General features: G+C 42.1%; 1 protein-coding gene across 6 annotated transcripts in view; it reads left to right on the forward strand.

The window, feature by feature from the left end:
• CASZ1 (castor zinc finger 1) overlaps positions 1-12,843 on the forward strand; it is a 319,815-nt gene extending 306,972 nt beyond the window's left edge. For 5 of the 6 annotated variants that reach the window (XM_073603470.1, XM_073603471.1, XM_073603468.1 and 2 more), the window contains 4 exons: positions 3,716-3,864; positions 5,090-5,300; positions 5,639-5,932; positions 10,292-12,843. In XM_073603470.1, the coding sequence (XP_073459571.1) occupies positions 3,716-3,864; positions 5,090-5,300; positions 5,639-5,932; positions 10,292-11,415 (1,778 nt within the window). In that variant the 3' untranslated portion in view covers positions 11,416-12,843. The remainder of the gene's footprint in view (positions 1-3,715; positions 3,865-5,089; positions 5,301-5,638; positions 5,933-10,291) is intronic. The other variant, XM_073603472.1, reaches the window with a different exon arrangement.
• The last annotated feature ends 391 nt before the right edge of the window (positions 12,844-13,234 follow it).

The raw sequence follows: 13,234 nt of genomic DNA on the forward strand, positions 1-13,234 counted from the left end.
TTTGCATAGTAATGGCTTTCTTCTGGCGACTCGAACCATCTTTCTTCAAGTGCCTTCTTATTGTGCATCTTGAAACAGCCACATCACATGATTTCAGAGAGTCCTGTATTTCACCTAAAGTTATTTGTGGGTTTTTCTTTGCATCCTGAAAAATTTTCCTGGCAGTTGTGGCTGAAATTTTAGTAGGTCTACCTAACCGTGGTTTGGTTTCAACAGAACCCCTCATTTTCCACTTTTTGATTAGACTTTGAACACTGCTGATTAGAATTCTCAATTCCTTGGATATCTTTTTATATCCCTATTCTGTATTATACAGTTCAACTACCTTTTCCCGCAGATCCTTTGAAAATTCTTTTGCTTTCCCCATGACTCAGAATCCAGAAACATCAGTGCAGCACTGGATGAAAGATGCAAGGGTCTGTCAGGAGTCCAGTAACTCATTGACCTTTTATACACGCACACACTAATTACAAGCAAACAGATCACAGGCGAGGATGGTTACCTTTTAATATCCCTTTGTGTCAACTTGTGTGCATGTTATCTGGCCAAAATCACCAGGGTATGTAAATTTTTGATCAGGGTCATTTGGGTAGTTTCTGTTGCAATTAGGATTAAAAAAGAGTAAACACAGTTGATTGATAATAAATGGCTTCAGCAAAACACTAACCATGAGTGAAAGAAATGTTTTTGCGTTATTCATATTCTCCGAAAAATGGCTAAGAAACCATAAATTCTGCCAGGGTATGTCAACTTATGAGCACAACTGTGTGTGTATTATATATATATATATATATATATACACACACACACACATATGTATACAATTGTGATTGGTCAAAGTGCCAGTCTAATAATATTTCATAAAAGTCCATTCATGAGCCACAATCCACATGCATGGCATAAAAAAAATATAAATAGTGAAAATAGTCCCGTTTCCAATTCTTGTGTTGAGAATAGTGTTAAAGTGGAAGTAAACCCTCCGATTGTTTTCAGCCAAGGAAGCTGCCATCTTGGCCTCTGTTTATTCTGCAACTGCCATGATGCTGCACATGTGATCCGTTATGACACCAGCCATTGGATGGTTTGACAGTTTGGTTGAGAGCACAACCCATGTGACAGCTAGCATTTTCGGCATGCTGGGAATGTTAACTGTTTTTTTCAAACTATCAAATCGATGGGTTTACTTCCGCTTTAAATACACATGTATTGCAAAAGTGCTTTAAGTGATCGTCTGACAGTGCTCCACCACCATACAAAAGATGGACGCTTACAGGACATAAAGACCTCCAATGTAGGTTTGACCACGCGTCAGTGGGCTCAGCCCCTCCACTATGGGCATGGATATGTATCTCCCTTGGCTTGTTGATCTGATCACTTAGCTCTGCTTACCCAAGGCAAACCAGAACCACTGGCTCCCTGCATGCACTGGGGTTTATTTACTAAAGCTGGAGAGTGCAAAATCAGTCTCACTTCTGCATAGAAACCAATCAGCTTCCAGGTTTTATTGCCAAAGCTTAATTGAACAAGCTGAGGTTAGAAGCTCATTGGTTTCTCTGCAGAAGTGAGACTGATTTTGCACTCTCCAGATTTAGTAAATAAACCCCATTGTGCCAGTACAGAACCACACAGTCCTCATGCAAACATCTGTGCAGACTGAGCCAGCAAGGTCTTGTAGAAAGCAACTAATGCAACAAACCAAGGGACAGACATCTCCGTGCCCATAGTGTGGTCAGACCTACATTAGAGGTCTTTATGCCCATAAATGTCCATCTTTTGTATGGTGGTGGAGAACTCTCATTCGATCCATGGCCTGCCTGGCTACATGTGGCCTTTTGATACAAGCACAAATAGCATGTAATCTCTATGGGCAGCTGTATGCACCACCTGCGGCTCCTGACCAGAGATTTTTTTACCCCAGAGCCTGCACCTCTGAATGCCTTTGTGAATGAGGCCTTACATTTTTATACCTAAGGGGAGTCACGTGGGACTCTTTAGCAGTTGTTGTCCAGCTCTTGAACCCAAGCAGTCTGTAGTTGGAGTGGGAGTATTGATTTGCAATAGCAGGATCTCTACTAGTCTTATATTACATGTCCCCGGTCTATCACTGTCGTCAACAATATTTTTTTAGTCTTCATCCAATCCTGTAGCATATCCTTGGTCTTTGACCATCATCTCCTGTAGTATGTCTGCAGTCTATGACAGTCTTCTTTAGCATTAAATATGTTGAACATAATGCAAATCCCTTTGGTGCCCGCATTTGAGGCACCCAATACCTTGTATGTTGCCAACACTTCCCCTTTTACGTTTTGTTGTCCCCTCCTCACCAGTACACTGATTGTCCTTAAACACATGCTGGGTCCCACGCCACCATTTTCAATACTAATGCCATCAGGGGGCTTTATCACAAGTCTCTTCCGGGTTCTTACACCCGGCCCCCTAAAGACACGCCGCAGTGCATACGCAATGTGCTCGTAATTGCCCAGTGTGCTACACATTGCCCCAAAACCTTCTGGGATAAGTGACGCAAGTATCCCAGAAGGCTTTGGGAACCGGAGGGGCATCTTTCTTGCCTAGGCAAGAAACCAAAAAGTGCAGGCGGGAACCTGCCAATAAAGTATTACATGGATAAAAAAAAATACTTTTTCTTTGTGCAACAGGAGGCGGGGAGGAAGAAAGATTTGTAAAGTAGCTAAAAAGCCCAAAAAATGTACTAAAGTGTGGTTTCATTGGGAGGACTCTCCAGCGATTCTGGAGGAAGCCCCGAACAGATAGGCACTTTTTGTTATGGTTGATTGGGGGGGGGGGGAGAGACAAAAGGGGACAACCCCTGTTTATGGTACATGAGGTGACATAATACACTTATGTGGTTTTGTTCGTTTGAACTGCTCCATTTGTTGTATATTTTAATTTTTCTTTTTCTTCTTTTTTTTGTTTCTCCTAAATCTTTATTAAAAACCTTTGCTAGGCAAGACTGGTGTATAGGCCTATTGTTTTCTATATTAGCTCAGTGGGCTCTATCCTTTATGGTGGCACTTATGACAGTATGCTTTGATGTATCTCTGGATGTTATACTTGCCCATGTTTGGATATTGTTTGTACTGACTAATGTGTTGTCTGACAATAAAAGTTCATAAAAAAGAAATTTAAAAACGGTGCCTAAAAAGGGTGAAGGTCCACCTTAAAAAAGCGTGTCCAAAACTTAAAAGTAGAAAGGGAAATCTAATCTAAACTTTTGAAAAGCAGGTGTTTGATATACCGAGCTTCCAGAGCGTAGTAAATGAGCAGACTTCCATCATCCAATCACGTGCAAGCAAAAATGCTGTTTTTTTTTTGTTTTTTTTTCCTTGCACATGATTGGATACTCTGCAAAGTGAAGCTTTACCTCATTTACTAAGCTCTAAAGCAAGTGCACATGCAAAGTGCACAGTAGATTTGCCTTTAGTAAATCAACTTCTTAGACTCTGGCATAGCATTATGCCATAAACTTCTAACATGACAATCAATCATTTTGCCTTTTAATGAGGAACGTTTTGGCTTTAAATTTACTTTAAATCATTAGATCTTTATGCAAGCAGCAAAAGCAATAGTTAGAGACAGAGGAAGAAAAACTCAGGCTGAGGAAGTTACAAATCAAACATTTCATATGACTTTGTAACTGATTGAGTGATGTGGCTAAATTATTTATAACTTCTCCTCTTTGTGTTTTGTCTTCCAGGGTGCAAATACAATCAGGTGAACAGTCATTTTCACTGCATTCGGGATGGCTGTCAGTTTTCTTTCCTGCTAAAACACCAGATGACATCACATGCCCGCAAACACATGAGAAGGATGCTGGGAAAAAACTTTGACCGTGTACCTGGACAGGTAAATTAAAGACACATACTGCCTAGACAGGATAGAAGAAATTCCTCAATCTGTACTTCCTGCATTAAAGGGTAGTTTCACCATTACACCTAAAAAAAAAAAAATATATAGATATATTCCCAACATCCAGCAGGCTGCACTGAGAATCATCCACTGCCCATGTCTACCAATCCGTACACTTTTAAGTCCCAGCGGCTATGTAAGAGCATAATGTCAGCAATAGCTTGTGGTCAACGCGTTCACACAAGTGCTGACCAATGGGAGCCTCTTTTTACCTCTGGGACAGAAGAGGAGACTGCCATTGGTCGGTGCTGTCACGTTGCAGCGCCGACCAATGACCGTAAGCCATTGCTGGCATTATGCTGCTACACAGCTGACAGGGCTGTGTATGGAGTTTAACAACTTGCCTACTTGACACTTTTACCCCCTTCCTACCCAGGCTGGCTTTCAGCGCTGTCGCACTTTGAATTACGCTTGCACAGTCATGCGACTCTGTACCAAAATGACAAATAGAGCTTTCTTTTGGTGATATAAAATCACCCACTGGGTTTTTTTTATTTTTTTGCTAAACAAATGAAAAAAGACTAAATTTCTGTTATAACATTTTTTAAATAAGTAATCCTTCTCCTTCACTGATGGGAACTGATGAGCACTGACTGGCAGCACTGGTGGTCACTGTTGGGGTTGCACTGATGATCGGTACCCTGATTATCAGTGTAGATGTCCCACGTGTGGATTTGCCAGGTATTGGCTCTCCTCCCCTCACACACCTACAGCGTGAGGAAAGGAATGCCGGTAACCGGCAAATCCTGTTTACACTGTGATTGGACATAGCTGATCACATGGAAAAGAGCCGCTGTGATTGGCTCTTTACCATGATCTGTGATCAGCTGTGTCCCAAGAACACAACAGTCACAGATGCCTGCACACCACAGGGGGCGATCGTGAGAAGCGCGATCACGGGGGAGACATAATATGACACCCTCCCGGCAATGTGCGACTGTTCTGCAGCCGTTATTCGGCTATAGCGTGGTCGTGAAGAGGTTAAAAGTATATGGACAGCCAATGATTCTTAGTACAGCGCATAAGTGCAGTGGGGGGGTCCAAAGGAGTGAGGAGGGAGTTGGGAATTCATCTTAATTTTTTATGGGTAAAGGTGGAATTGCTCTTTAAACTGAGAAACACATATAATGGCAACCTCTGATCGGCTTGTTTTTTTTTCCAGTTGGTTCCACAAACACCCATGAGTGGCAGCACAGCCCCAAGTCCAGAAAATCCCTTGTTTAACACCACAGGTCAGAGTATGATGGACACAGAGACTGATGAATACATGGATTACACTGGTTTGGGCAGTCCTGGTGGGATGTCGTCTGAGTCCTCCAACCCTGATCGCAGCTGCTCCAGTACGCCTGTGGGCAATGAAAGTACCGATGCAGGTAAGTGTTGAGTTGGATGATATTATACATCGTGAGTCTGACTCTTGGTCTCGTTATATTTAGGTTAGATAACTCACACATCATTGTTACTAATAGCCAGAATATGTGACATAACTGTCGCCATAACAAAGAAGTTGCTCTGATCAGTTTGTACTAACCAGCATTTAACTCCATCCACTTAGCCCACCGCTGTGAGTCCAGACACTCCTTTTCTGTTTAGTGTTTCATTTCATCTCATCATTATCTCTTTTCAGCTTCTCATTTGGTTCATTTTGTTCTGTTTCTTTTTTTTCCCCTCCTTCTTGTTCTGTTTCCTGCTTTCTCTCTACATTCTCCAGGCTGCCTGGTCCCTTCTGCTTCTGACGACGCTCTCACCCACAATGCACCTCCACCACCTCCAACAGCGGCTATGCCTCATGCTCCTACCTTTCCTCCTGCCTTGGTCAGGCCTCCCCTCTCTTCCCTTCCGTACTTGCTGTCTCCATCCTGTGTCTCATACTCCCTGATCACTGCCAGCCTGGGGGTCAGCAGGGGCATTGTGGTGCCAACAAGCAGCACTCCAACTTTCACACCAGTAATAGCCACTCAAGCTCCAGTCAAAAGCGACGTTCCACTAGTACAGGATGCAGCAGGTACCTTTCAGCTTCTTCTATGCCATCCTAGATTATGTGTTTCCTGAATTACAGAACAAAACCAATCCATTTCTTGCCAATATCGTAACATGAACAGTTCAATTTAAATTGTACTTTTTAAAATGTGTATTTGCTGGCTGTTAAGTAAAATGATCACTTATCTTTTCATTTGTTTTTGTACTTCATGTGTACTGTTCACTTGGAGACAAACCAAACAATATACTCTTTACCGAAAAGCTATGCCAAGTAGAGTGGCAGTTTTCATTAAAAGTCAACAACCTTATAAACTCATGGAATTTTGCCAATCTTCCTCATTTCCTTCCAAGTTCAGGAGAACTCATCGCCACCAGTGCCATGGATATTTCCTGTTCTGGAGTGGAAATCAGGGAAAAACATAAATGACATGTAGAACTGTTTGATCATTTTGTTTGCCATTGATGGAAAAATAATTATGTTGATGCTGGATGTGTTGGTAATAGGGATAAATTTGTGTCTGTTTCCGAACCCGGAAGTCCTCTAGTCATTCCCGGGCCAATGAGTTGCAGGCAAGACATTCCCCACCCTGCAGCATATGTACACAAAGGGGCAGAGACAACTTCACTGACCTCACATGGCCACCATATTGGGTCAATCTCATTGACCTAATATGGTACATTGGCTCAGGAATGACAGCTGACTTTTGGGTTTTGATACTTCCATCTTCAAGAAGGGAAAAAATTAATCTCCAATATGTGTCTTCTGAATGCTGCAATAGATTTATTACAGAATGATGGACACATTTTAAAGCTGGCCATAATCAGATTTTTTTTCTGCTCAGCCTGCGGGCTGGAAGAAAAAAAATCCAACAGATTCCTCCATCCATGCTGCACAGCGTGTATGGAAGAGTATTCTTCTGTGGCTATTGTATTTTGATAGCCAGCCCCGCTAGCTGTTAAAATTGGATGTAGGCTCTGTTCGGCTGACAATTTTCCACCCGACGGATATCAAATGGGAGGCAACTGACACAGCCACCCACTGAGCGAATTTGGGCCAGTTAATCATGGATCGAAGCATGTATAGCCAGCTAAAGTTTGGTGTGTTTTAAGCCAAACTACAGGGCCACCACTTCCTCCCACCATTATTTTTTTTTTTTTAATGCTAACACGTACCTTTTGTCTTAGGGTATACTGGTATCCAAGGCTCTGCTGGAGAGATTTACCCTTACCTCCTGCCCTATTCACCAAACAGAAGTGAGGGAACTCTGCAACACCAACACAAACATAAAAATGCTTTTCTTTTCTCTAGAACCCCCGTCAGATATTTATTTCTGTCTGTGCTCCTTGTTGCAGATTTACCCTCACTAAATGATTGGTAAAACCATTGCAGCAGGGCAAAGTAGTAAGGGGGATCCTCTCTAGCAGAGCCCTGGACAGCAGTAAAATCCTGACAGCGGTTCTAATCTTTCTTCTATCCAGAACTAGAAAAATGTTGGCTTTAAAGGTTAATTCCAGGCAAACAAGCACACATTTGAAATACAAGTTTACGGTTTTACCAGCCAAACACCACCACAGTCTGGTGGCATTCAAACATCTGCTGTAGCCAGGAAGATCACTTTACGTACTGCCTGGTTCAGCTTCACTGGTTCCTGGATCACCTTCATTTGACAGAGATAGTGATGATGACTCTTGTCCAATAAGAAAAATAAAAAGAGGTGACACAGGCAGCTGAATTTCTGAACCAGAAAGTAAGTGTGTTAAATGCCTTTTGGCAGACATGTGTAAAGAACAACATTGGCTGTGCAGAAATACAATTCATTTTGGTGAGAAAAAAGTAAAATATATACTAATTGTATTTCAGCAGTGTATTTAGCAGTTTGATTTAAATTCCATTTTGATAAAGAGGTCTGCTAAGCACGGTTTAAACTTTTTTGGACTACATAGAACGACCCCAGTGTAGTTTTTGAACACAACCTTTTTCCCCATTAAAAACAATTCTTAGTGTTAACAGGGAAATGTAACGTTCATATACACGTGGAAGGATTTAAGAAACTGGGGCTGTTAAGGCCACAGAGACAATAGCCCTTAAGGGCTCTTAACGGTAGAAGGTGGGCACAGGGACAACATACCTCCCTCTGACGCCCAGCGATCTTAATCAGGATGATCAGAGATGACAAATTGTTCTGGGAATCTTGTAAAAATGATTGACAGGTTTCGACCTCTTTTAGGCTTCATGCTCCTAAACTTGGGTTTAGGAGCTTTTGGCATTTTTTTGTCAAAGCTCCTAAGCTCAACTTCATAAAAGTCTATTTACACATAGGCTTATACCAGAGTTTAGGAGTTGCTGCTTTCTTGGAGGGAAGAAGATGTAAATGGACACATGTCAGTTTACGCACCTGCTCATAAACTCACATGGAGCTTCAACCAGGTCCACCTGAAAGCGGACCTGATTGGATAGCTTGTATGAAAGGGGTCTTACGTGTTAGCCTTACCAGCTTTAATAACAGATTTCATTCTACGTGTGACCATCTAAATTTGCTAAAGACTGCCTTATTATTCTCATTATTCTCTTAGTCTTATTATTTATGGTCAGCCTAAATTTTATCTGATCAAAACTCAGTGCTGGTGAGATGTATGCTCTCCATTTGCCTGGGACAGTTGTCTTCAGGACTGAAAACAACAGGTAATTAAAAAGTTAGAAGTGAAAAATAAATCTTCCAACTGCTCCAGTGACAGTAGTCTTAAGCTGGCCATGAACACTCAGCCTGCTGGGATGATCGAGAGAAATGACTCAGTTCCTCCATCCACGTGGATGGATGAAGTTCCCATTGCATTGTATTCTGACAGCCGGCACCCATAGCTGTCGGAATACCAGAACAGTGACTGCAGCAGACAGGGCCTTTAAATGTCTCCTACTCAATCCATAAAATAAAATGTGGCTCAAGTTAGAAAAGAAGCAGCATCCCAATGCCTAGTACACACAGACCGAATGTCGGGAGACATCGGCCGGTTCAATAAAAACCGACCGACATTCGGCCCGTGTGTATGTCAGTTGGTCCGACAGAAGCCAGCCGTTTGGCTGGCTTCTGCCAGACGAGCATGCTTGAAAACCAGCAGCTGGCCAGCTCCCGATTAGCGTTCTCAGTCAATGGCTAAGAGCGCTGATTAGATTGCTCTGGTGGGAGGGCCACAGTCAGAACACAACAGCTCAGCGGGGGGAGATCGCTGTACTAACGTTGGATCGTTAGTACAGCGGCTCCGACTAGAGCTGACTGTTCATTTGTTTTTTTTACACACGGTTAGTGTGTGCCAGGCTTAATATGGTAGCTGAATAAATAGACAAAGTGGTTAATCTATTAAAACTTGAGTGTGCATAATCAGGTGTAGCTGTGCATGGTCGCCAATCAACTTCTAACTTCAGCTTGTTCTATTAATGAGGAGTTCCGCTCCCCCCACCAAAAAATTTAAAGTCAGCAGCTACAGTATTTGTTCATTTTAATATTAATATTAGGACGCTTACCTGTCAATCGATCCTGTAATGTCGGTACCCCAGCCGATTTTCTGATCGGCTCTCGGGTGCTGCCGCCGCCATTCATGGTAAGGGAAACAGGCAGTAAAGCCGTTTGGCTTCACAGCCGGTTCCCTACTGCGCATGTGCGAATCGCACTGTGCTTTCTAACTGGCCCGGCTGCAGAGGAAGGAGGAGGGGGCCCGAAGTTGCCGCGGCGCAGTCTGCCGGAAGTGGGTGACGGGTACCTGTCTAAAACAGGCACCCGCTCCCCCCAAAAAGGTGCCAAATGTGGTAGGCAGATAAGCGGAGCTTCCACTTTTGGGTGGAACTCCGCTTTAAGCTTTGACAAAAAAACTGGAAGATGATTGGTTTCTATGCAGAACTGTATCAGAATTTTCACTCTCCATTTTTAAGAAATAAACCCCAGTTTCTACTAGGGCAGAAATACAGAAGTTGTAAGTTAATGTTCTGGATATGTAATCCTCTGACAATAGGTATACACATCTGGTAAATCACTGTATACAAATTGATAACATATACAAAGAGAATCATATTATTATATATAGAAGTGATGTGAAAACCAGAAAAAAAAGGTTGAAAGAGATAGAAGCTGTTAAAATAATTAGCACAACTTTTAATGAATGATATAGTGTGATAATCTACATGCACACAAAAGATAATGACAATGTGTTATTCTGTCAATGTTTATACAGATAAGACAATTCCTTTATACAGATAAGATAAAGATTTTCTAAGATAATATTATGAAATATGAAATTCCATTACCTGGCATAATACCTTACATACACCTTTTTTAATTTAAATCAGATTCTTATATACAGAAACTTATACCAAAGTCTCTACTTTTTGCAGGGAACACCATCACCATGCCAACAGCTTCTGGAGCCAAAAAACGATTCTGGATCATTGAGGATATGTCACCTTTTGGTAAACGACGCAAGACCGCTTCTTCCCGCAAAATGCTGGATGAAGGGATGATGTTGGAAGGATTCAGGCGTTACGATCTGTATGAAGACTGCAAAGATTCATCATGCCAGTTCTCCTTGAAGGTGACCCATTATCACTGTACCAGAGAGAACTGTGGCTACAAATTCTGTGGACGAACACACATGTACAAGCACGCCCAGCACCATGATAGAGTGGACAACCTGGTTTTGGATGACTTTAAGCGGTTTAAATCCTCTCTTAGCTGCAACTTCCCTGACTGCCAGTTCTCAGGGAACAGCACTCACTTTCACTGTTTGCGCTGTGGCTTCCGATGCACTGACAGCACTAAAGTAACCGCGCACCGCAAGCACCACGGAAAGCAGGACGTCATCAGTGCTGCCGGATTCTGCCAATTTAGCTCCAGCGCAGATTGTGAAGTGCCCGACTGCAAGTACAAGTTGAAGTGCTCACACTTTCATTGCACTTATCCCGGCTGTAAGCACACTGTGGTGGGAATGTCTCAAATGGACTCACACAAGCGCAAACACGAGAAACAAGAACGAGGGGAGCTACCCTCTGTTTCTCCTGGTCCAGAAGGATCAATTCATAGTGCTCCTGAGTTTGACCTCCAAAATCAAAGCGTGAACTTGGACAGCTCTCTCAACTTGGACAGCTCTCTCAACTTGAGCACAGACACTCACAGCTCCTTTCTGTTCCTACAAAATGCTGCTGGGGTAGGCCTGAATGACTCACTAGACCTGAGCAAGAAGCCACAGGATGGGGCTGACAGTGGCTCCAGGGAAAACACTGAGACAACCAATTGCCGGGATGCCGATGATGATCTGTCCCAGGAAGATGATGATGACGAAGAGGAGGATGACGACGATGATGATGAGGACGATGAGGAGGAGGATCTTAACACAGATTCTGAGGATTCCTTGGCTGATAGTGAATGTTTACCAAGGAAAGGAATCAACGCAAGTGCAGGGGATTCTACAAACCACTGTGATACCTCCATAACTCCATTAAACCTTCAGACATCCCCTTGAAGCTACTTTAAACTTTGAATGTTTTATAAGTCACTCCCAATGAGGGCCCTGCTCTCACGACCCATACAAACACCCCAAAAATGAATACAAAGAACAAGTGAAGGAATAGTAAATTAAAGGAAAAAAAAAAGCAGCTAAATGACTTCTGCAAGGGGGGACTTGACCAAGTGATCAGTAGACAAGACTCAAGGGGGCATTTCTGTTTGCTGGCCTCCTCCATTACAATCTATTCATTCTGGTGCTTGAGAGCAAATGGGACAAAGCATATTTCTGTATGACTCAACTTAATATAAAAATCCAACTGCTGGCCCTTTTTAAAGAGGGGTGACAAGATGGGGTATTCGCTACTCCTGCTCTAGCATGCCAGAAAAAGGATAACGCTTCTATGTGTTTTGTGGCAAGGGAGGAGGTCAGCTGGGCTTGGGTTATGGGTATTTATTGATTAGCATTATCAGGCGCCCTGTGATGAGGCTCTCTCTCCTGTTCTTCCAGTTTCTCTCTGGGTTGTTCCGGAGAAGCTATTGTTTTATTTTATAAATATTTATATAGAAAGCTTTTTTTTTTTCCTCTGCACCAATTGCTCTGGTTTATTTATTTATTTTGGCATTGTTCTGGCGTATTGAACATAAGACTTGTATAAGCAGCCAGGCTAACCTCATAACGGTGGGAGATTCCTTCAGCCCCTCTTTGACGTGCTGTTACTGCTTGATAAAATATTGGAAATTTTAGTGGGGGTAGATAAATGTGTCATAAGAGGTGGGATTCCTGTAGCACCTTCCGAAGAAAGTTCCATAAAGCAAGAAACTATTGCTGCTCAGGAGTCAGTAGAGCCACGGTTCTCTTCCACTTTGAACTGTTCTGTGTAGCCCAGCTATAGTGACCTTTAGTGGAACATCAAACGACTACATACTGCAAAACGGTTGTTATATTCTAGAGGAAACAGACGGGGCTAGCAGTCGATTCTACAGACCAATAACTATAGCACAGGATGCCCTCTTTCTCAGGTAGAAAACTATTCAGTAAAAAAAAAATAAAAAAATGATAAATATATGGTCGGAGGCTTCTTATTTTCTCTTTTCGGCTTATCATAAATAAGCTAGAGCATTCTGCTTCCCTTCCCCTTTTTTACAACGGTCACTAGATAGGCTTCTGTGGCCCTTTCTACCCAAATCCAACAAGGTTTTCTGCCAAAGGAAAGCAGCATTTGAGTGTTAAATCAATGTGCAAGTTTCTCTGACCAGGATTATTTTAGATTTAGTAAGTGGATGTTGGTAGCGCTACTACAAGTATTCAAAGCACTACAGAATGGCTTCCATCTTCTTTAACTATCAGACACAAATTTAACAGGTCCCACCCACCTCAACAATTCCTAGACGATTTCGATTTAGTTACCTTAAAAAAAAAAAAAAAAAAAAAAAAAAAAGCAAACAGCAAATAGATGAGGAGGGAAAGCCTCAAGTGTTCACAATGAATGATGTCAGAGCAACTTATTAATTCTGATTTAAAGAAAAAGTTGTACAGTATTTTTTTCTGTAAAGGTTATTATATATAGAACAAAAAAGCAAAAGTGAAAAAAAAAATATAGAAAAAAAAGTAAGCTTGCAAAAAGGTGGCTGTATGTCTGAGCATCAGCAGGCAAATTTCAGCCCCTAGTCCCTGCTCTAACTCTTTTTTTTTTTTTTTTGGTTTTTAGCTTCTGATTTCTTGGAAGTCCTGAAGTCCGACTTCACTTTAGCACTGAAATGTGTGATTCCGACTTTTAACTTGAATTTTATAGAGAATAAAATAACGTAATGTTCAGATAATATGGAGGATTGTA

The sequence above is a fragment of the Aquarana catesbeiana genome, linkage group LG10 (assembly GCF_042186555.1).
Source record: "Aquarana catesbeiana isolate 2022-GZ linkage group LG10, ASM4218655v1, whole genome shotgun sequence".
Taxonomy (NCBI): Eukaryota; Metazoa; Chordata; class Amphibia; order Anura; family Ranidae; genus Aquarana; species Aquarana catesbeiana.